This window comes from Haliotis asinina, chromosome 15, assembly GCF_037392515.1.
Source record: "Haliotis asinina isolate JCU_RB_2024 chromosome 15, JCU_Hal_asi_v2, whole genome shotgun sequence".
Taxonomy (NCBI): Eukaryota; Metazoa; Mollusca; class Gastropoda; order Lepetellida; family Haliotidae; genus Haliotis; species Haliotis asinina.
In genome coordinates, this window is record NC_090294.1 from 28151959 (window position 1) to 28177250 (window position 25292).

At 38.8% G+C, this 25292-nt stretch overlaps 1 protein-coding gene across 2 annotated transcripts in view; it reads left to right on the top strand.

Moving 5' to 3' along the window:
* Positions 1 to 25004, top strand: part of LOC137265935 (uncharacterized) — a 43129-nt gene extending 18125 nt beyond the window's left edge. Inside the window, exons 1-16 of one of the 2 annotated variants that reach the window (XM_067801412.1) lie at positions 1353 to 1502; positions 2668 to 4609; positions 6099 to 6267; positions 10102 to 10181; positions 10625 to 12758; positions 13232 to 13295; positions 13416 to 15269; positions 15726 to 15940; positions 17057 to 17111; positions 19690 to 19750; positions 20736 to 20834; positions 21341 to 21490; positions 21972 to 22090; positions 22773 to 22931; positions 23942 to 24057; positions 24899 to 25004. In XM_067801412.1, coding sequence (XP_067657513.1) covers positions 2985 to 4609; positions 6099 to 6267; positions 10102 to 10181; positions 10625 to 12758; positions 13232 to 13295; positions 13416 to 15269; positions 15726 to 15940; positions 17057 to 17111; positions 19690 to 19750; positions 20736 to 20834; positions 21341 to 21490; positions 21972 to 22090; positions 22773 to 22931; positions 23942 to 24057; positions 24899 to 24961 — 6963 coding nt within the window. In that variant the 5' untranslated portion in view covers positions 1353 to 1502; positions 2668 to 2984 and the 3' untranslated portion in view covers positions 24962 to 25004. Of the gene's footprint in view, positions 1 to 1352; positions 1503 to 2667; positions 4610 to 6098; positions 6268 to 10101; positions 10182 to 10624; positions 12759 to 13231; positions 13296 to 13415; positions 15270 to 15725; positions 15941 to 17056; positions 17112 to 19689; positions 19751 to 20735; positions 20835 to 21340; positions 21491 to 21971; positions 22091 to 22772; positions 22932 to 23941; positions 24058 to 24898 lie in introns of those variants that run through there. The other variant, XM_067801413.1, reaches the window with a different exon arrangement.
* The last annotated feature ends 288 nt before the right edge of the window (positions 25005 to 25292 follow it).

A 25292-nucleotide genomic window follows, 5' to 3' on the forward strand; every position in this document is an offset into this window, starting at 1 on the left:
CAAGAATGTGCAGTAACCTTTCAGTGTTCAGGACTTACAGATGATGACATGCATGGAAGAAAAAGCAGAAACAGAAGTGAAGTAAGAGAAATTTCTTGTAGTCAGCTGGTTTTCGTATTTTGATTATTGAAATATAGCAGTAATAAAAGTCAAAACAAGATGCACACCTTTTATACACGAGCAGATCAGACATACTGGAGGATGAAGTAGTTAGCTGATATTCAACAGTGAGATTGGAACTATCTCTTTTTTATTGAGGAATTCTCTGAACAACAACAACAACAACAACAACAACAACAACAACAACAGTGGTGTCAGCATCAACAGGAAGTCCTGCTGCTGTAAAGTAAAGACAACAATTGGGTCATTATTTTGTAACGTACATTATACTTTGGGTAATGCATACTTGAAACGCATAAAACACACACACTAAAAAACAGAACTTGGCTTAAAAGAGGTGAGTCTTGGACTAGTTCAAAACACTAAAAAGTTTCCAATTTTTGCAGAGTTGAAGAAAAAGAATGTTCCCTTTTTATGGAGTTTTATCAATTTACAGATCTATCTGCCCAGAAACAAAGTCATGATCAGACTATAAAAGTAGTTTGTGATTCTCAATAGATTAGAATATAACAATATAACGTCAATACAATGACAAACTCTCTAAATAATGGTCAGATGTGTATGTCCAACCAGCCAGCCAGCCATCCTGCCAACCAACCAACCAACCAAACCATATAGCTATGCCAAATAAATAATATTTATCAAGTAATATCAGCTTAACTATATACTGAACAGCAAAAGAAATGCAGCTATGTTTTTGTCAATTTTTGACATAGAAGACATCAACATGAATGCTTTCTTGTATGAAATTTCAGTTTTAGATACTTGTGTTTCTTTTGCTGTACAGTATATTTTTGTTCTGCCTTGACAAGGTGTAATTAATCAGAAAAGAATCTCTTATGTATCTAAACAGTGTGGTCTGTTAAATCCAAGGGCTACATTACACACAATCATCTTAGCACGAAGACTGTAATATGCCATTGTTGACGTATGGGATATACAGTCATCTTAATACTAAGATCGATTTTAGGATGGGCACCCTGGAGTATTCATAATTTTGGGCAGGTTTTCGCTGTTGAAAACAAACAGCCCCCATTAAACCAGAGTATTTCTCAGCTCATGGACTCCCGGTCCGAGATTCAAACAGTAGACTATATCATATTTTATGACTTCAATCAGAATTATAGGAAATCAACTTTGAACAGATGGTATAACTGAATGCCCGAGGTGATCAATATTTCATCTGTAATCAGCGTGTGCTGTGACTAGCTCTGCCTTCTAGCCTGTCCTGCATTATTTATCAGCCTTTGTACCTGTTGAAGTTCGTTAGGGATGCTGTGAGATTGTCTAGTGAAGCTGGCTTGAATGCCGACAGTTCCTAAGTGACTTTGGATGGTTTATAAATCAGGATGTTGTTCAGAAATTTGACTCTTTATTTACAGGTGAGTAAATTGGGGATTTTGGATGGTTTATAAATCAGGATGTTGTCAAGGAATTTCAATGTTTTCATTTACAGGTGAGGTATGGACATTCATTTCCATATTTTCATGTACATATGTGTTTAAGTCACATAATCTTTCTTGCTTAATTTGAATAATGGATGAAATCCTGCAAATGAAAGACAAATTTAACTGGGCTTTCGAGTGCGCAAGGGATCTACTTTAACCCATGATTCAGGTATTGTGTTGTAATGTTAATTGTAGGGAGGTCAGATAAAGTGGGTGACACTGGATTGAGTATATGGTATTTTGCAAGATCTACATATTAGTGTTTTGTTGCTCCAGTTTAACTGACAATAATTGTATGTGGTCCAAACATAAGGATAATGCTTTTGTTGATGTTGATCATGGAGACAGTTGGTCCCTGTACAAGTCATGGGTTTCTTTTCAAAGGTTTATATTATCATTTTGTCCCAAATCCAACATGACAATAGATTTTTTGATGAACTCTTTAATGTAAATGGTAATTATTAAACAATTCTTTAAAAACAGGGCCCCTCGATCCACATGATAAAGTAACGTTTGATGTTATGTCATATTAATTTTAAACTATTGTTGTTGCTTTGATCTGAGAGCGTTGCTCTCTGAATGTTTGATCCATCTTGGATATGGAACTGTGTCAAACAAGACGTATATGTGTGTTATTTCAGTGTGACAGTGTGTAGATGATTCATTTTATTGAATTATGTGACAATACAAAAAGACATCGTACAAAAAATGGTGAGGCATGGAAGCATGTGCTATGATTTTGTTTGTTTTGTCACATGGAGTGGTTTGAGTAGTATTTCTAATAGTGTCCTTATGTTTTTCATTGATGGACCATTGTCAGCATTGTACTGCAAAAGTTGAAATGAGTTGATACAGTAGCTGTAACACATTTTCACACAACCCAATAAATATCTGGGATAGAATTGGTCTTTATTCAAACCATGCTTTTTGTAAAAGGGCAAGGACAAATATTCTTTTTCCAGATGTTGACGAAGGAATAATTTATCTTCCATGAATATCAGTTATGTTAAAATATGGTCCTTAAGGTTATATAATTATCAAAACTAAATCATGTGTCTTTGATGTTTTTATGAACTAATCTGACTAATATTTCTTGCAGGTGCCAGATGTTAGACTGCTGAAGAAAGCTGTGTTGTTGTTGAACAATGGAAGGGTCATGGGAGAATAACAGAGTAAAGCCTGAATAATACATGACTGTATTCCATCTCTTAGTATGTGATACAGACAATGGTGTCAGCAACATTTGATAGAGTTATTGAGATCAACAAGACCAATATCAACCTGTACATGAGTGCTACACATTGTACTGAATGAATGATTTTGACAAGTACTGTGATACCAGTGTTTGTCAAGTTTGAAACATAAGAGATTATTAGAAGTGTTGATGAAAAGATGTAGTATTTGGAACCCTTCGAAATGGATGTGCCATACAGGTGCCCGAAGTGTGGAGATGGGAAGGTGTTTCCACTGTTAAATGATTTAAAGAAGCATTTATCACAGGAGCATTCTTATGTGCCAGGTCCACGAAGGAGGATACAGGCTTTCAATGGAAACACTGGAGACAAATCGGGGCGTTATTCGCCATTGCTTCAGTCATTTTTGGATGAGGGAAAACGTCTTGAAAATGATCTGCTCAAAGCCAAAGATATTGAAATGAGTAATAAAATGAAGAGATATGGACAAAAGGGTCAAAGCAGCTTCAGCAATAGTGACATGATGTCAGTGAGTTCTGAATTTGTGAAACCTTCGATTATTGCGGTCCAAGATGATCACCTGAAGAATACTTTAAATAGCATGACACAAGAAGTGGCTCTTAGTCGACAGAAGCAGTGGAAAACTGCTGATGCTTTGATAAAAGCTGAGGAAGTGTTGATGGGTGTAGGACAGGCTGCTGAGATGCGGTGTGCTGACCAGAAGAACGTGATTCAAAAGCTCCAAGATGACCTGAAAGAAAAGGAGAGGGATCTGAAGAAGTCTCAGGAAGAACTGGATAGGCTAAAGAAAGAGCAGAACCAGTTGATTGAAAGTTCTGAGATCCTGTCCAGAAAGACTAATGATGAAAGTCAGAGGCTTAGTGAAGAACTTGAAGCAAAGGAATCTCAGTTAAGCAGAATTAATGTCCAGCTGTCCAGACTTCGGGACAGTGGGCTGGGAGACTGGGCTGGCATGCAGACTGGTAGTCCTTCTTGGAAGTCTCACAAAAACGCTAAAAACATCATGATGGAGAGGAACATGACGAGGCAGCGAGCTGAGATGAACATGCATGGAGTGAGGGATAACATGGATCAGTTAGATGCTAGGAATCAGAGGAGTTTTTGTACGAGAGAACTCAATGCAATGAACCCACATAATTCCTCATTTGAGAAGACTGAGGAGGAGATTGGTGAACTTGATATCTTGAGTCAGGAACTGAGGAGGATGCAGAGGGATGCAGTGATAAAGATGCAGGAAAAAGATAAAGAACTGATACAAGCTAAGAAAAGATCTGAGAAGCTGGAGAAAGACCGATTGGTTCTTCTTCATGAGATGGATAACTTGTTATCAAAGGCAAATAATGATAATGAGAATCTAAAAACAGAACTCCGACGCAAAAATGAGGAATTACATGTATTTAATTCAGATCTTGAAGATGCGAAAAAAGAACAGACTAAGCTTGTTGGTGAAACTTTTGAGTTGTATCGTGAAGCAGACAAAAACATTGCCAAGTTAAAAGAAATGCTGGCCTTGAAAGACTTTCAGCTGAAAGCTGCAAACGAAAAACTCAGTCAATTCCAGGCCGCTAACGAACAGCTGTTAGTTGAGAGTGAGAGCATCGTACAGCACGCTGACGAGAAAGGGAGTATTATGGAGTCCATGCTGAAAACAACAGAGGCAAGTTTACAGATGATGGAAAAAGAGCTGGATGACACGAAACGGGAAAAGGACAAACTCTTTGAGGAAGCTGAAACTTTGAAGCAGGAGGTAGAGGACAGGACAAAGTCACTAGCAGAGCTGCAACAGGAGGTGACTATGAAGGAAAATGAACTTCAGAAAACAAACAAGTAAGAATTTTGTATAGTATTGATTTAGAAGATGATGATAATGTGTATTCTCTACTCAGTATATAGACATAAATTCTTGAAAAACAAAATCTGACATTTTAGTTACTGGAAAGTGAAAAGGACTGAAATGTTGCAAAATGAAGCAGATGGAGTTTGAAAAGTCTAATGGTTAGTCCCTGAATAAATAAAATTTTGATAGAAACGAAATGTCCATTTAAGTTGAAAATGAGCCCCTGTGAGTTAGGAGATTTGGACTGGAAGAAGTCTAGACATGCTTCATATAGGGCTTTAGCATTGCAGAAACGGCTGGGCAGAAGGGAAAATAATACAGTTCAGGGAGACTGGGAGATAGTCTAGGAACACATTAGAAGATACACTCTACCTAATGCAAAATTATGTTAGCCTATGATTTAACTGTATATGTACAAAATATGCTCAGCAATATTTTGTTTTTGATTATGTATCAGCAATACATAAATTTGTTTTATATATTGAAAAATGGATGCAAAAGCTGAATATTCAGTATCAAAATGAAAATGTAGATTAATTAACTGGACTTTGTAGACTAACATAAGTTTTACTTATTATCAGTTTAATAATTCAGCACCCAGTAGGAGAAGCATTGTCAGCATCAGTTAAGTTCTAATCCTGCAATGATTTACCCAGGTCTCAATTTCATTCGATTTTTTATATTGGACCTTTGATTCAATCATTTTCAGTAAAAACATCAGATTTCATTTAACTCTCAGAGTCGGGGTTTTGGCATGAAAATCATCGTCATCATGGTGATGACTACTAACATCAATTCTCACTGAATAAATAGCCTGGTCTACACCAATCACATTTTTTTTTCCACACAAAACTACTTGCGTCAGAGTCAAAATTACATTCTGGCTGTGTGGAAACAGGGCTTGATTTAGTCCTCTGTAACTTGCCCTGGTGCAACCCAATATTACAAAGTGCAACCTAGTTATTAGTCTAACTTGCACCTGGTGCAAGTAAATGTTTGATTGGGTAAACTTCTGAATAAAACGTCTAAATAGTTCAGTAGCATATTTCTTTCTTTACACATTGCAATAAACATGATAACAGCAGTGTAAATGGAATTAGGCTGGTGCAGTCATGATTTTTATCTTATGATGCACCTGGTGCAAGTAGGTTGACATCTCTTAAAATGAGCCTTGGGAATAATTTGAATCAGTATTCAAATATCGAATGGAAATAGTGACATTTGAAATGGATATCGAAAATCGAAATTAAGGTGTCATATTCCATATTTAACTTATCAAATGGAATCGAATCATTGCTGGTTCAAAGTATTTTGTTATGGAAATCTGAATATCCTGTCATTTTCATGTTTTTATTGTTTAGTGAATTTTCCAGCCTCAGCCAGAGTCAGAAAAAGTGTTCTACTGAAGTTAATGGCCTTTGAACCATAAAATGGATCGTGTGTTAAGTTACAAGGGTCTCATTATCCATTTCATTTCAGTGATCTACAAACACTCCAGACATTCCTGCAGACGACGGCAGCCAAAGAATCAGTTGCACGTCAGGAACTGGAAAAATTCATCATGGAGCTGATTGAGAGAGCTGAAAAAGCAGAGAAAGAGTTACGGGTCCTGAAGCGAAAAGTACGGGCAGCAAGTGAAGAGTCCCAGGTATTGAATGTGTCTGTGAAAGTAGGACTTTCATGTTGTAGTAACAGTGGTGTCCTTTAAATAACCAGGGGTCCACTTCACAAAGCAATCATAGTTGTATGACTGTGTTACATTATGAAAGTAACAAATACGTTAATGCTACACATTGTGAAATGGGTTCTGATCCTCAAAACATTTTTTGTTGTACAACATTTGTATCGGACATACTGTACACTTATGACCTGTTGTAAAGGTACAAACACTTTGGGGGTCAGGACCCTGGGTCTGTAAGACTGATAGTTGATGGCATGAGCTTCTAGGGCATACTGACCCCCCTTCTAGCCTGCTGACACGTTACCCTGACAGTTGTCTTGTGTATATCAAAGACCAGCTTTAGTGAAAACTAGATTCTGTGACAGGTGATATTGTGGGAAATTGTATCTTGATTGAGTGGATTAGTGTTCAAGGAAGCAATGATCTGTTGACCTACAACATGTTTTCCATTGTACAATGCTAGATGGTATAACAAACATCCATATATGAAAGAATAAACAAGTATTGTCAATCAAAACTACTCCCTATGATTAAATCCTTGCAATCTGCAGAATTTTGGGAAAGATGGACATGCCAGTAGATGACATATTGTAACAGGGATGCTGATGGTAACAGGGATGCTGATGGTAACAGGGATGCTGATGGTAACAGGAGAGTCATTATGATGCTTGTAATGGTAATTTTGAAAAGGACTTATTTTAGGCCCCATTTATGTCATGACTTTTAACACTACAAAATGGTAACTAGTTTAAGAAAACTTTGGTACATTGGCTCTGGATGCCTAGTACTCCAAAGCTCTATAATTTGCCCTGCACAGTTGGATCCCATGGGATCTTAATCTTATTATGGGCTTGTTGTTATCATATCTACATATCATCTTCAAATAGTGAAATAGCAATAATGGCTATTTTTAAAGGGCTTGTTTCCACGCACTTCTGCATGCTAAAAGTGCTAAGGCTGCAAATGGAAAAAATTAAATGTTTCTTGGGCACATCTGTCACACTCGTTCTTATAGACACTCATTCTTATAGTGGACAAATGGATGATTGGGACGTGGCAAAGTGAAATTTTTATTTTAAAATGGCCATAAACAATTGTTATGTGTACAAATAAAAGTGACATGCGAATGCCCGAGAAACATTTAACCTTTTTAGTTAGCCTAACACATTATTACCCCAGATAACCAAGTGTTCACTGAGGCAGCAGAAAGTTAAGAGTCATGTGGCTTAGCCCACCAAGTGCCACCTAAATTTCTTAAGATTCTGTGTGTACAAGAAGAAGCCACACTATGATAATGTTTCTAACCAGTAACAAACAAAATCTCTTAAACCCATGGACCTGGCTGTACAGAGCAACCTCTGCATTGAGAATGTTTATTGCTGAAATAATTCAACATCGGCCATCAGTCATTTAGTATCAGATGTGTGCAAGGTGAGCATGATGTTTTGAATCAACAGCTGTTGGACTGGAAAGTTTGAAATAACAATTGTCTATGAAATGTTTTGACGTGTTTGTATCGATTGAGACAAGAGATCAATTGCTAAAACATTCCTATTGTTTGCAACCTGTTTCCCATGCTGTGAATTTCAATATCAGCTGTAACAGTTATACACATAATTTTCACCAAGGTCCGACAACACGTGGGTGACTGATGAAGGAATTATAATTATTATTATGATAATAGGATATTTATGTATCCACACAATTAGTACACGCTGATGGTGCTGGTATTTCTTTCCCGTGGTCATTGTGTTATTCATCTCAATTGGGGAGTATACAGCTCTTGCAGCCACTAGGCGCGCCAGGTTACTGCAGCTTTTCCATCCTTATGAAGTCCCAAAGATGATTAATAGAAAACATGAGAGAGAATAGATTTTCTGAACTTAATCACAGTAGACTCATTACAAAAATGCAATCAGTTTATGAAGCCCTAGTTTGGTGGTTATTTACAGAATATTTTCTAAACACTTCACATTGTATGACCAGAAGAAATAATACATCGTTGAAACTAAAACTAGATTTTTAAGGTTTGAATAAAATATGTTCTGTAAATTTGGATCATTCACAACTTTTAGGCAACTGATGTCAAGGGACTGATTGACGGATGATTACAAGAAAACAAATTACAGATTTCTTATGTCACAGCAAGTTGGATATTATGACTGATATTTTTTGTAATTTCCTCTAGCATTCATTATCAAACATTTACACTCCTCTTGATGTAGAGTATATCCTGTCCATGGCACCTGTATCGCCCATGCAGATGTGTCATACACACTATGTATATATGTATCAGATTGCACACTTGGTGACTGGGAGTGGTCTGTTGACAACAGCTGTCTGGCTGTAGCATGTGACATTCACCTGGAATTTCAGCCTGTTTATCCCAGTATCGAGTTACCTTACATTGATCAAAATGAGATGATGTCATTTTGCATGTATTTTTTTGAGCTCATGTTACAAGACAGATGTGTTAGGGCACCCTATGCGTGACTTAGACATATGGCTTCAGGTTTGTTTCAGTCAGTGTTTATTAACATGTGGGTATTCTTTTGATCATATTATTTGAGCTGAAATTTGAAATATGCTGAAATATGCTAGAAGAATTGTTATTCCTCATATGTAACTAAAACTGGATGCAAAAAGTCTTCATTTAATTTTGAGTATTTGCTGGTATCAATGCCTGTGTGATGTCATAGTTGAGATGACATAAATGGTGGCATTTTACCCTACTGAAAACAGCCAAAGAGTTTAACAAACTTTTCTACCCTACTACCCCTTGTTTTAAATAGGAGTCATTGGTGTCCCAGGTTTATAGGGTAACCAAGTAGTTAAGCATTTGCTCATCATGCCAAAGACCGGGTTTGATTCACCACATGAGTACAGAATGTGGAGTCCATTTCTGGTGTTCCTTGTCGGTGTATTGCTAGAAAATTGCTTAAAGCAGCACAAAAGTAAACTAACTCACTCACTCACTCACTCACTCACTCACTCACTCACTCACTCACTCACTCACTCACTCACTCACTCACTCACTCACTCACTCACTCACTCACTCACTCACTCACTCACTCACTCACTCACTCACTCACTCACTCGCCTTGTTAGAACAGAGTTTTGTCCCTTAGACTTGTGATGAACTGATCATTGGTTCAAATCCAAGATGAACCCTGGTTAGGTTCCTAGGTTTGTCAGCATTATGCCCATGCTTGGGGATTTCATGAAATTCGTAAATATTCACCAACTGCACGACCAACTGAGCATCACATCAAAGAGACACAAAATGTGTCATGATAGAAAATTGTTTACAGTGATGGTCAACAAAACTCACTCATTTTTTCAGTTCATGAAGAAGTAGTATTATACAGTCAGATCTTAATATGAAAATGTCTTGAGAATGATAAGTAAATATTGTTAGCATGAACTTGTTTTGTTTGATCATATGCCATGGGGAAAAGATCTAATCCCTATAATTCTGAATAAATAGTAGCCATAGATTTGTCCCTTGGAAGTAGTGCAATGAGATTGTCCATTTATTATTTTTGAGGGTTTGAGATAGTTAATGACAGAATATATTGTGGGTCAACACCTCAAGATAGAGATATTTGCTTTGAAAGGAAGAGAATGAGGGGTACTGTAGTGTGTTCATCACACTGAAGACCGGGGTTTGATTCTGAAATGGGTACAATGCATAAAATCCATTTCTGGCATCCCCTGCAAATATATTGCTGGAATATAGCTAAAAGTGGCATAATACTGACTCACTCACACACCCTGGCTGACTGAAAGGTTTTGTTGCAGAGCATTGGATCGACACATATACCTGTGGCATTACACAACACCCTCACAGAGCCAGTCCTCTACAAGGATAATCCTCAGAGGTGAGCTTATCTAACTGTGATGATAAAATTAGTGTATTGTATCTGCATTATAACTTAACTGGCTAAAGTGAACTAATTTTGTGGCCAGTTTGACTTGGCATTGTCATAATCATTGTTTGAGGTTCCATTTCACAGGAAAACACATGAAGCTGTTGAGAGTTAAAATTTAATCATCAATCTGCTTTCACTGACTGATCAAGAAATTATGTTGCATATAATTTGAGAAATATCAGCTATATAAGTTTGAATAACTTTCTTACATTATGAGTGTTAAATTGAATGAAACTCTAGAAAATGAAGTAGTGAATGCACTCCTTAATTTTATTTTACAGAGTATTTATATCTACTTTTGTGAAAGTGTTTGTCAGTTGTTTGAATTTTTAACACTTGTAGGAAAAATATATATTTGAAGTGTGATCTTAATGATATTGATTTTTTATCAGCACCTCAAGGAAAGGCACAGGGCCTCCAAAAGCAGCACCCAGAAACAAGCCCAACTCTAGGACACAACATCCTGTGGACAAGCAAGCAGGTCAATCAGGACCAACTGAAGACATCAGAACAGCTCAAGGATCATCTCACAGAGGTAGTAATCCTTCTGACGAGAGGTCTAGGAGGCTTCCAGTGTTAAATGCTCAGGATGGGGTGCAGCAGCTCCAGAAGCAATCACTGGACAAAAGTCCACCGGGTGGTCAAACAACAGTCATTAGACCAGGCTCCGTACTTAATGATGGCTCCGAAGTTGCTCTAGAAAGACATGCTGTGTCAGAGATAGGTGTCCAAACTGTGTCTGAAATGGCTACTCAGACAGATAAGTTTGCAGGTGACCCGGACACAAGTAAGGAGACAAGTCCAGAGAAAGGTGCAAAACAAACACCTGAAGAAATTGTAGGTAATTGTTTGAACAAACAGCTGAAAGGTTTAGATGAGAAATTACGTCATGGATGCAAGATATCTGTGAATGAAAATAATCATTTAGTCTTGCAATTAGATGAAGAGAAGGAACTAAGCATTCAAAGAAAAGCAGCTATTGCAGCAAATGCAGATGGAGCAGTAAAATGTGTTAAGTGTTCTGATTGTTCCAAAGTATCTAGTGTATCTGAACCTGAAAGGGTTCCTCCACATCAAGGGAGTCCAGTTCCTATGCATTCCAGCACCCCAAAGAAGCCACCAAGAATGAAGAAGCCTAGGTCTGTATGTAGACACTGTCTTCATCTGACATCCAGCACTGACACAGATTCTGGGGACTCGGACATAGAACCAGGACAAAGACATTCCAGTAGTAATCTTCATTCAGCTCGAGCTGCAATCCTGGCAAGAATAATGTCAGGTCAAGGACAAAGAGAGGAGAAACTATGGCAAGGGTTAGAATCAAATGCCAGACAGAGGAATACCTTTTCTACTTCGAGACAGGATGTGATGGGTAACAGGCAAAGGGACAGTGTTACTTGGCGTCCCAAAGCATTTGGTTTTGATCGTATTCGTAATCCAAGATCAAATCTTAGTGCTGTAGATCACATTCCCCATTCTCCGTCTGTTAGAAGGGAAACAAGGTCCTCACAAAGAATGAATGACAGTCGTATTGAAAGGTTGAGAACAGGTGCTGTGTCAGAAAGAAAGCCAACAACACATAAGGCAGACCTTTCTGTCTCTAGGCGATCACTCGAAAACAGGGGAAAGAATGATAGTCAAGGTGAATCTATTTTCCAGGTTAGAAAGGAAACCCGTGATAGTTCTCAGGACAAGATTCTGTCAGACAGAATTGATAGATTGGAAGACATGATAACAGAGGCTAGGTCAAAATCTAACGAGAAGCTTGAGAAAGTGCTACTTGAAGTGACATCTGATCTTGATAAAAGTTCCTCAAGAGAAAATATACAGAGACTGCGAGATTCTATCAAACCAAGATTGAAGCTTGACAAACCTAGTGACAAGAAGGTCCCAAGATCAGGAGCTGTTGAACAGAAAGATTCTACACAGGTTGACAGTTCCTCATACCTGTACCCACAGTCTCCAGACAGTTATGTTGGTCTTCCTGCAAGTAAAGACTCTACATCACCATTGAGGGAACATGTGTCCAAGTCCGAGTCAACAAACAGATCATCGGAACCTGGGATGGTCATCAGGAACAAGTTCTATGACCAGAATCAGACTGACCCTTCAAACTTTGGATCTCGTCCAGTGTCAGGATCAGCATCAAAGTTTGATTCTTATCCAACGTCTGTATCACCATCGTACAAGTTTTCTTCAAACCCTCTGGCAGGCCTCCATAGGCCTCATGTGTATTCCAGGACAAATCTCCAGCATAACACGGATCCTAGAAGAGATGGAGAAATAGTGTCTCCTCGTGTGACTTTGTGGTCACCAATGTTAAGGAATAGACAGAGTTATGAACACTTTCCTCGTATGCCATACAGTCAGTATACTGGGGTGTATGGGTATGGGTATTCAGATCCTACTTCACAGTATTACAATCAACCAGACAGGCTTTTTCAAGCTGATGCCCCGTACCAACACAACCCGTATGGACATGTGACAGGAGATGGGGTGCCTCACACACACATGCTGCACAGACAGGTACAGTGGCCAATACATTTCATAATATAAGATCTGGGAATCCCTTTCATTTGGGTTAGGCTGTTGTTTAACACCACACTCAGCAATATCCCAGCTATATAGTGGTTGTCATAATTGAGTCTGGATCAGGCAATACAGTGATGAAGTGGGTTATGATGGCATGTGTAATGTTTAGCATGTCTTGTCATCAAGTATATATAGTATCCTTAAGGAAGGCATGATACCTCTAATTTCACCTGCACCAGAACTTGATGTGGGAATAAATAAAGAGGTTTAAATGCATGTATCAACTCTGTCAGAATAGTTCTCTGATATTTTGGTTTTATTTCCTTGATCAAGAGTTAACATTGTCTCAGTTTGAATGTTGAGTTAGAGTTTGATCTGTAAAATAAAGTCACCTCAGCACCGGCCATACAGGATCTAAAAGTACCTTCTGATTCATTTTTTTGTTATTTAGTGTATTCTGTTTACAGATGCAGCCACATGGTCGAGAAACTTCAATGAAGGGCATCTTTCAGCCGACAAGGAATAATAAAGGTGATGACAATTTTCATGTTGCCACCTCCATAAGATATACTAAAAGATGAAGTTACAATTAATTGGTTTGTCACCTCTGTTTTTTGCAGTACAGTTTCATATTTCTCTTCTTCTCTTCAGAAGTATCAAAGAAGGTTGCAGCATTTGCTGAAAGTTCCAGAAATACATCAGTCGATAGTGAGTTGTCAGCTGGTCTGGAGCTCTCCATTGATGAAAATGGAATCATGTGGGATGAAGATCAAGCAGACACCACATATGCCTCAGAAGACCTGGACTCTTTCCGTCTGAGTCCGTCTGGCAGTGAGACAGCAGGTGATGTGGACTCCTCCTTGATTCTGTCTGGCTCAGGCTCCCAGCCTGCTCTCATGAAGGGAGGAGAAGGTCATAAGCAGATTCTGGAGGAGATTGCAGAGACAGATGAGGACTCATCGTATCAGGGTTTACCAGCACCTGCATCTAAAGGTCCAAGTGGTGTTAGAAGCAGAGAAGGTCGTGGCATAGGTAGAGGAAAAACTAATTCAGAGCTGAGGAGAGATGAGGGAGGAATGGTTAGTGATATCATGTCAGTGAGAGACAAAATGATGAAATACTTAGAAGAAGATGAGGGAACAAAACAGAAATCTCCAGCTAGTGCTGCAAGCAGAATTCATGAAAAACAGCTTGATGCAAAAACTTCAAATAGAACTATTGAATTGAACAATAGTCAGGGAAAAACATCTTTGCCTGTATACAAGAAGGACAGAGTAGCACAGAATGGAGATATAATTCACAATGAACTGAAGTCTGGAGAAAACATCAAGTCCATGTATGCTTTGGACTCCTCTGATGATCTGTCCTCCAGTAGCTGGTCACCAGTAAAACATTCTCCATCAAAGTTACAGAGGGCAGATTCCATTGATACTGACGATGCTGTAGTTCACATGGATCAGGAACTAACAAAACAACATTCTTATACTGCTACATCAAGAAATGTTCCAAAACACAGAGCCAGTGTCAGAGATGAAAATGAGGTAGTTGAAGAGAAGATAATTCCTAAGTCTAGATCACGTCCCAAAATGTCACTAGATGGAATGTCAAGGAAACTAGATTTTCTGAGTTCATCATCTGAGTCCCTGAGTCTTTCTCCAAGGAGGAAGCCATGTGTCAAGAAGCGAGGGACAAAAGAAACAACCAATCAGGACAAGCAGGTTGCTCCACTTCAGCAAGATGAGCTGAATTGTCAACAACCTGGTAGAGAACAGTTCCCAGAAGAGGAACATCATAAAGATGGGAAAGCAGAGGGCCATGATTTGTCATCTTTGTCTGATTCAGGAGTCAGTCCAGACACCAAACCTTGTGATTTATGGGATGATGGTCAAGTTCCTCCACAGTCAGATGGCATAGCCATGCCTGATGCCGTTGAGCATGCTGAATTACTGTCAAATGCTACAGACATCCCTGATGCCAATAGGCATGAAGGAGCGCAGTCAGATGGCATACACAGCAATGATGGAATCAATCATTATGAATTGGAGTCGGGTGTAAAAGATGCACCTGATGTTATCAAGCATCATGAAGTGCAAATTCTCCCCCAGTCAGATCGTATGGACAGTCCTAATGCCATCAATGTTGATAAAGCTGCAGACAACTTGACTCCCTCACATAGTTTTGGCTCTATGGATGATCTGGCAAAGTATGACAATATTCCTCGGAAACAGGCTCAGCCTCTTCGAGCCACCTTTGCTGATGATGCCACAACTGATGAGGAGTGTTCAAGGGATGATGTTCGGGACAAGCTTGGAGATTCAGCAGCTCCATACAGAGAGGAGAGCACAGACTTTGATTTTGAGTCAGATCTGGAGAGATTCAGTACACCATTTAAGCCAACCAAGGGCCATAAGTTCTCCAAGAAGAACAAGGTCCTCACCCACAAGAAGGCACAGCCAAGGGGTGGAAGTGCTGTTCGGAAAAGTGCCACGAAAGTTCATGGAGATGGTGAGACATGTATTAACCGCACAAATGTCTTTTTCACTTCTTTTCCTAATTAGGTCATGACATTGATGGGTTTCAGAGTCTTTAAAAGTTCTTGTGGCTTGTGATAAAAGATAATTAATTAGGATTGAGAGGTCACTGTAGTTGAGCTGGCTGATTATGTGTGATCTTGCACTGAAAGCATGAATTGTTGATCATCCAGTGCTTTGTCTCACATTCAATTCAGGTTCAAATCCATGTTTATATTCATGTGCTTAGATGATATGTATAGTGATTTCTTTTCAGCGTCAAAGCAAATATCAAGTTTCAGTGTATCACCTCTTTTGATTAGTTCTTTCTTTGCTTATTGTTATGATTATTTGTTTTCATGGCTCTGGAAATTCTTGATTAGATTAGATGCCCAGAAAGAACCATGCTCATAAAAAAACAACAGATTTTTACCACCATTTGTCCAAACAGATAGCAGTGAAGCAGCTTCAGATACCAGCCGAGTGGGAGGGCATCGGCATGAGGCTGCCAAACGGCGCCGTGTAGCCCTTTACTGTGTGTTTCGGTACCTGGATACAAAGACACTCAGCCAGATGGCGCTGGTGTGTCGGGAATGGAAACATGTTTGTCGACATCCCGATCTTTGGAAGCATGTGACTTTGAAGAATGAGAGAATCTCATCCTCGGTATGTTATGTCTTACTCAGTAAACAACTGGATGAGTTTGGTACGCATTGAGACTGTTTGCTGTTTGCATGAAGGATGCACCATTTGTTTCACATTCACAGAAGTCTCATTTCAGAATTTAGTGTTCAATTTTCATCGATCACACTGACATGATCAGCATTCTCTGAGTGCATGCATATGTGGGTTAAAGCACTCTCTGTTGCATTGTATGAACACTTTGTGTGAAGGTCATTTGGTGTGTCCCCAATATGGCTCGACTTCAGACTGTGTCATTGAGTCATCGAGTGCATGATGTGCATGTTTATTTTTCAGTATTTTGCTATTCGTTTTCTGATTTATCACCAGAAGGTTTGAAGATAGTGATGCCACTGACCACCAACTCATGTGTCTTTGCGTTTGGATTTGTGCATTTAGGAAATCAATTACAATTCACAAATTCACATATTTAGTTAATAGTCTTTTCAGTGTGCAGGTGTAGAGAAAACCATTCCTATGTTCATCACAACACATTCTTGATTAGTCAAAGTATAAATCTCCATTTCTTTATGGATACCCTGGATCTCTTCAAATGTTTTTGGGGAATGATACCTCTAACTTCAAAAAACATCTGTTCAAGAATGTAAAAGTATCATTCTGTCTGAAAAGGAGCAAACTGGTCCATGATTTTTGTAATAACATTTTGATGATGGAGAAGGGGGTATGCATGAGAAAGAAGTAGTGGGGTACCCAAGAGGTAAAAGAGTTCCCCATGCCCTTTTCACAATGTTCTCGTAAGCCTAAGATCTCATAACAGTATGTTACAGTATTGGAGTTAAGAATGTTACAATATAGGAGGTACAAATGCTGCAAAAAAGTTGAAAGTTATGAGATCTTAGGCTTACAAGAGCTTTGTGAAATGGGGTCTAGATGGATACAATGTGTGAAGTCCATTTCTGATGTTTCCCATTGTGATGTTGCTGGAATATTTCTTATAGCAGTGTGAAAACTTACTTGCTCTTGGGAAATGAACTTTACAAACTTTATATGAGAGAGTTTAGTGGAGATTTAATACCATGGCTAATGGACAATGTTGTCACCATTGCATGTGTGAATGTGTGTTTCTGCCATCACTTTCAGTTCCTGGTTACCATATCCCAGTGGTGTTCTCGGCTCCAGCATCTCACTTTAGAAGGTCAGTAGGATCATCCTCACCACTCAAGGGGTGTTTTCCTGTAGCAAGGACGGATGTTAAATACCAAAGTGATTACAACATGTTTTCTTAATTTTTACAAAAGGTTTTATATTTCTTAATGAATGCAGGGATGAATAATTTTGTAGGATTTGTTACTTCAGGATTGTCAAATGATGTACTGCATGAAATAGTTGAATGATGTAAATAGAGTAGAGAATAAAACAAGTTGCTTGGTTCAAGAATCTGAAATATAAAACTTGGAAAATGAAAACTCATCATGGACTGACACTTAAGATAGGCTTGACAAAGACCACAGCTGAAGTATGCATCTAGATACAGGACCAGTGAAGATCCGGGTTGTAACTGATCTTCTGCAATCCATGTTTGTCATAACTGGAGACTACTGGAATCAGGTGGTCAGGCTCACTGACTCGGTTGATTTATGTCATTGGATACCAGTTGCAAAGATCGATGCTCATGATATTGATCACTGGATTGCTGTGGAAGAATACATGGAGCGGTGAATGCTTCCTTACTGATAACTGTCTCGATGTTATTACTACCCTAAGAGAGTATTGATACATAATGATTAATTGAACTGATCTGATACAGAAAAACCCAGGTAACATTCAAACATCAAGGAGAATACAAACACTGTACACTGACACACACAGACAGACACACATAGACACACACACATACACAAGCTTGCACATGTAAATTTAATGAGTATGTAATTCTTGTAAAGAGCATCTAAATGCACAGAGTATCAAGTAGTCAGTACACACCTGTTGAGTGTGTAAGTGTCTGTCCATGACCTGCCTGTGACTGCAGTATGTTTTGTTGTAGGGAGCTGACCAGCATGGTGAGATGTGTGTGAAGTGATTTGTATTTCTGTTGACATCTTCAGTCCATGTTCGACTTTAACAGTACCAGAAATATTTGCACTTAATGATGGATGATACAGACCATTTCCTTATTTGGGTACATTGTCACTAGAACAGGGAGAGAACTACATCTGGAATAGTACATTCATAAATAACACCCACAACCTCTGCTGCTGTTGCCTCTGTCAGTGTTGGACAGGGTTCAGCAGAACTACCATTTGGGATGCAATATGTACTTTCAAATACAATGTATTTCCAGTGAGCTGGTTTTGAAAAATAACTTGAATTGGAATCAGTGTAATGATGATAGTAGAATTAACTGTATTAGATATGAGGATCAGCCATTTGACAGAAGGATGTTACAACCAGACATGATCCTGGACTGAAGATTGTTTTGCCTCATCACTGCTGAATATTAACCTATAGAATAATTGTATGTGAATATATGTACTAATGAATTCATGATGTGAGTGAGGTTTCTGACAATTCTGGTATCATTGGTGGCCCAGTTGACTATGGTCTTGCCGTTTGTTATACAGAGTTGCATCCCTTGGTCACTATTGAAACTAATGATTGCACTTTGAATCTTGGTTCACCCAAACCATGTTTGTATGTGTTTGTACTGTGCATGCACAGTGATGCCACCAAAGTGACATTATCTCTGTGCCGTCCACATACAATAAGCTGGCATGTTTGCTGCTGGGATAGAGCTGGACCAAAGCCTCAAGATATATTAAACCTAACTCACTCACAGCTTGACTCCCCATGGAGATCCCTCAAAGATCAAATGTATGGATAGTGATATGTGACATCATGCATGATGGCATCAATCATTGCTCAATATTGTTAAAACCTCACTCATTCACTCACCTTATATTACCAGCATCTGTTATTAAATGATTATGCTGAAGATCTGGGTTTGATCCTCCACATGCGCACAAAGGGTGAAGCCCATTTCTGGTATTCCCCATCGTGACATTGCTGGAATACTGCTAAGGGTGACATAGAACCATACTCGCTCACTATCAAGTGATATTCCTTGGTACAGAGTAAGTGAAAACTCACTTGCCTATCATATATGCTTTTTGATATATTAACTTTTGTATCTAACACGTTTGACTGTGTGGCTTCATGTGTGTAATGCTTTATTACTAGTTTTACTACTGACTGTAGTGTGTGCATTTTGTTGTAATAGTGTACATTAAAGTCACTGCTAGTCTGTGGGTCTTTAAGGACAGAACTAGTCCCTATATCCAATGCTTTTGTAAGAGGATATCCAAAAAGACGAAAAAATGAAACAAAAAGCTTGATACAGATGGATATATGCTGATGTCATCGCTAAAAAATGTCAAAACAAGATGGCTTCAGTGGTCATGATACGAGTCTGAAATGTTTGTTGTGTTGTAGATGCACTATTGTTTATCAAATATGTTGAGGTTTCTCTGTCATAACATTAACAAATGGCTCAGTCATAGTTATGTAGCCTGCATGTAAGACTCTAAGTGATTATTGGAGTGTTTACCTATAGAAGGATGCTTCTAGAGATCACTGCATGATACCGGTAAATGCTCCTGCTCTGTAAGACTTTGTCCTATGCCAAATGTCTATTATGGTCACGAATTTAAGACATACTACATCACTCATCCTTTATCACATTTATGATTATTTTCAAGTCTTTCCTTTCTTTGCAGGATTGCAGTGCCGACAAAGAAACAATGACGAAGCCCTAGAAGGATATCACCGAGCTACCAGGTACACAGTTAGATGTCACTGCATAATAAATAAGTACTCTGGGACAGTATAGTCTGTTTGGCTCAAAAGCAGACCGATGAATGACAGTGTATCTCAAAAACTAATAAACATAACATACTCAATGAAACGCTGATCATAATCTAAACATCATACCAACTCTGAGGTTTCTGCAGAATTTTGATCCTAATAATGACTAATAATGAAAAAGTTGTCTAACAAACTTTCATTAAAATACTGACACAGTTCACTGTTTATTACGAGGGAGGAGTGCAGAGATATGGACAGCCAGGTGTTCAAGAAGCATATGAACAAGTGCTGAGAAAGTTATTTATTCATTAACCTGTGCTGTCTCCATGCTTTCTCGCACACCTGCCTGTCCCTTTCTCTGCACTCATCCCTCATAACAAATAGTGAACTTTGTCAGTATTTTAATGATAGTTTCTTATGCAACTTTTTTATTTCAAGAAAAAATATTCTGTAAAAACCTCACAGAGTTGGTATGATGTTCTGATTATAAACAGCATTTCATTGAGTATGTTACGTTTATTAGTTTTCGAGCTAGACTGCAATTCATCGGTTCGCTTTTGAGTCAAACAGACTATAGTGGAATGCAGGAGTCTCCTCAACCTTCATCCAGTTATCCGGGAAAGTGTAGAAAAAAGTGTTTTTAAGTTACACAAGTATAGTTTGTAACACAAAAATGGTTCACTTTTTCATAAAACTGAAATTACTGAAATTCTCCAGAGCTGAATAAGCTAATGACAACCAAGTCAACCAAGGAGAAAACAAGTAAAGTAAGTAAAGAGATGACCTGTGGAAAATGTGTTTGATTCTCACAAAAAATGGTAAGTCTGTTATGGCAGCCTTAACACCAAAATAGATTTCTGAAAGTAGAAACAGTTGTTAGACTATTAACCCTATTAGTTCCTTTTCTCACATCTGAAAAGATTGCTGTATTTTTAAATGGATCTTGTTTCTTTTTCAGGGCTTGCCTTGAACCTGGCCTAGAAGAAGTATTGAAACGTTGTCAAGATAGTCTCATTTCTCTCAAAATTATAGCCTGTGGGAACCATATCACTGACAAGTAAGCTGTTCTTGTGTTGTGTAGTGAGAAAACAGTTGAACATCTGAGATCACTGATGGAAAATGCTTATTAACTATGAGGATATGGGGAATCCTGATAGTCCTAACATATTCATGCTGAAGATCTTGGTTCTTCTCATGGGTGCATTTAGTGAATCCCAGTTCTGGTGTCAATAACTGTCAAAGGGCTGGCCACTCATGAAGATTAGTTAGAGTTGGTCTTCAGCAACCCATTTGTGTCTAAGGGATGATGGTTGACACAATTGTCTGGTCCAGACTTGATTATTTACTATTGCCATACAGCTGGAATATTGCTGAGTGCAGAATTATACAACAAACATGTAAGAGGTAAGAAGATTGTGTGGTCCAGACTTGACCATCTAAAGTTCACTGTCATGTATTTGTTTATCCTAAATACAAATCACAGTCTGATATTCTTTAAAGTTGTGTACAGCTAAGTATGTTAGTATGATGATAAAGATGTCCACTTGTCTGATGCTGATACAGGTGTCTCTGGATGGCCAGCTGTTACGGCCGACTCCTGGAGAAGCTTCACTACGTCAGCAGCACGGATCCTGTGTCGCCTGAGGTGCTCTGGGCCATTGGGGGAGGGTGCCCAGGAATCACGACTCTGGTGGTGCCACCTCTGTTTCCATGGTAATGTCAATCCTCCAAGTTGTCGGCATCTTGATGGAGTGATGGGCAGAGTGTGAGGAGAAAATACATGAATTATCGTGAAGGCATTTATATAGTGTGAGTGAGTGAGTGAGTGAGTAGGTTAGTGAGTGAATGTGTGGTCCAAGGCCTCTTGAAATGTTTGAGGTGGCCTATTGGTTAAAGTGTTGACTCGTCTTGCCGAAGACCTGCGTTTGGTTCACCACATGTATATAGTGTGTGAAGACCATTTCTGGTTTCTTGTGATGATATTGCTGGAGCATTACTAAAAGCAGTATAAAACCATACACTTTCATTCTTAATATGTTCGAATATTGTATCATTAAGATAACTGTCAACACTGACTGTATATTTTCTACATGTTGTCATGTTGTGAAAGAGTATAATATCTGTGTCTTCTTCCTTTACGATGCATACATTAGTCTTTGAATGTTTACAATGTTTCTCTATCTTCATTTTCTAGTTTGAAGCCGAAGTCTTTCGGCAACAAGTGTTTGATGCTCATTGCCAGGTTCTACCCTGATCTTCAGGAGCTTGGAATTGGTGGCCAGGAAATCAGTATCGCAGGTCTGCTTCCTCTTGGTGAGTTGTATACAAAACGACAGGATGAAAGTGGTAGTTGAATATTACTCTCATCAAAGCCAGGTATAACAACTCTGGTGGAACAGCGCCGGCCGTATCCTGACTAGTAGGGGGCTCTGCTGAGTTGCATCTGAAGTGGTTGTGGCGCTGTTCCACCAGCCGTTAGTCACCTGCAGGTGTGAAGAGTGAAAATAAAAGAATGTTACAACTTTTTCTGTGACGGATCATAAAGCATCAGATTTCAGATCATGTAGAGTACTGCGGTTTCAAGATCATGTGTCTTATATATGTTTTCTGCACCATCCCAATTTTGCGTTATTTAATTATTCATCGTTCTCATTTTAACCAAAATGGGCTGCATTCGTCTAAAAGCAATGGTGGATGCTTTTTAATTGTAAATCCACTGAGATTAGCTTAACACTGCCAAGACAGTAAATGTGATGATATATCCTTCATGAAGCCCAGACAGTAAATGTGATGATGTATCCTTTATGAAGCCCAGACAGTAAATGTGATGATATATCCTTTATGAAGCCCAGACAGTAAATGTGATGATATATCCTTCATGAAGCCCAGACAGTAAATGTGATGATATATCCTTTATGAAGTTTTGATCATGAGTTTTTAATCCAGGAAATGAAATACATCTGATGTTGAGTGTACACACATGTGTATTTGTCAGTGCAAGGTTGTCAGCGCTTGCAGTACCTTGAGCTGGATCACATGATGGAACTGACAACTGATGATGTCACTGGACTGTGTCGAGCAGGACTGCGGAACCTGTCTGTCCTGGAGCTGATATCCACGCCCATTGACCCAGAAGCTATCAAACAGATATACAGTAAGTCTCTCTCATGAGTGAGTGAGTGAGCTTAGTTTTATGCCGCACTCAGCAATATCCCAGCTATATGACGGCGGTCTGTAAATAATCGAGTATGGACCAGACAATCCAGTGATCAACAACACGAGCATCGATCTGCGCAACTGGGAACCGATGACATGTGTCAACCAAGTCAGCGAGCCTGACCACCCGATCCCGTTAGTCGCCTCTTATGACAAGCATAGTTGCTTTTTATGGCAAGTATGGGTTGCTGAGGGCCTAGTCTGCCCCGGGACCTTCACGGGTCCTGTCTCATGAAGATCCAGGGTAGAACTGATCTTCAGTAACCCATGCTTGTTGTGAGAAGCGACTAACAGGATCGGGTGGTCAGACTTGCTGACTTTGTTGACTTATGTCATTGTATCCCATGTGCATACCACTGCCTCATAGGGGTGAAATGGTAGACTCTTACCTTGGTACAATAATCGTACTGCAGAAAAATGACATCAAGCAAAGAAGCTAATAGATTTCAACAAAATAATGTGATTTCTTGGCCTTTTTGAAAAGGTTAATATAAAATGATGGTATGAAAACCAAACTTTTGGATTGTATTACTTTTTATTGAATCAAAGGCAAAATACAGTGGGTTTACTAAGACTGTGGCATACTGTTTTACCGCTGCTTCTTCATTGCTGTCTTCTGGTGAAGGTGTGGCATTTATAAAAGAAGAAATGAACTATCAAGTATGGTTAATACCTATGTAGATTATACACAGATTGATATGTTCCCGCAGCAGAAAATGTGTACCCAGTAGGATAAGTCATGTGACTATAACTTTCTAGCGCTTAACAGGCAGCATGGGTTATCCGGGGTAATAATATACCTTACTTTGACTGTTAGGGCTATGTGCATTCACCTCGTGAATGGAGTTTAGCTCAATATAGATGCACATATTCTTATTATTTATTATTATAAATCTGTAGCATTACCTGTATTAGGTCTTACTGGCAATGCTCATGTTCAATCCACAGAATCATGTCGACACATAAAGAGGATACGGGTGCTGCTGAGTTTCCAGGATTTCTTTGGGGATGACAGTCAGAGGAAGCACAGAGATGAATATCAGAAGAAGATAGAGAAACTGGAGGTAGGTTGCAGGCTGGACTTACTCTCTGGCTGAAGATTTCTACAAATCAGGGAAGTCTAAATTCTCCAATGGTGTACAATGAAATAGTTCCACAGTGAAAAATATCTACACACAGCTGTCTGCTGAACCAATGTGTTATGCATGATAACATGAAAACTATACCATTAAAAAAAAGTAGGGGGATATTCCATTTTGTGCATACCATTAGCCAAAACCAATACGTATGAGTAATATATATGCATACGGATGAAGCATTTTCACATGAATGAAGTAAATTGTCACTTTTTCCTGTATATTTCCCTTCATCATCTGTGTCTTCCTTGACTTCATCATTTGCATTTTGTCAATGTTGCCAATCCCCTACTTTATTTGAATGGCATGTGTTCTGTGAAAGTTGCTACAAACATAGAGCAGTGTTGGAGTATATCATACTTGTAGAATAATATCAGATGCATTCTTTCATTTAATGCATCGAAACTGTTTGATGAAATGAAACTGGGCATGTTTTAAGTGATCTACTAGAATAAGGAAACGTGTACAGCTGATTGATATTACTGGCACAGAATATACACACAGTTTTCATAGTCACTGAATAAAGATCAGTGCTGAGCTGAGTAGGAGATATAATATTCAAATGATAATGATAAGTCTTTATGTTGACAGAGGGAGATGGTTATCCCAGTGTTAAAGCATTGAGTCTTCCTTCTGAAGACCTGGGTTTTAATCCACACATGGGTACAAAGTGTGAAGCCCATTTATGGTGTCCCCTGGCTTCATGCTTCTGGAATATTGCTAAAAGCAGCATACAATCATACTCACTCACTCATTTTACTGTTTTCAGGTGCTCCAAGAACAGCCAGGCTTGGGGAACATTCTCAACATACAAGCAGCCCCAGTAGAATAAACTGTGGTGATGCCAGAAAAATTAAATAAAACTTAAACATTTTGATGATGTTTTGTTTTTAGTTACAGGATATACCAGCTTTTTAGAACTCATCAGTTACTTGTCAAGAGTTTCTCCCCTTTGGCATGTTAGGAACCTATTACTATCACTTTAGAGAAAATGCTCACCACGAACGTTTTCTTTAGCTTCTCTGCTGTACAGAGGCATGTGGCGTTTACCAAACTGTTGACTGACAATATCAACTTCCTCTCACATTTTAAGATGAGTACTATTAAATTACATGTACATGAAACATACCTTCACTCACTCGCACACCTGTGGCCACAACAGT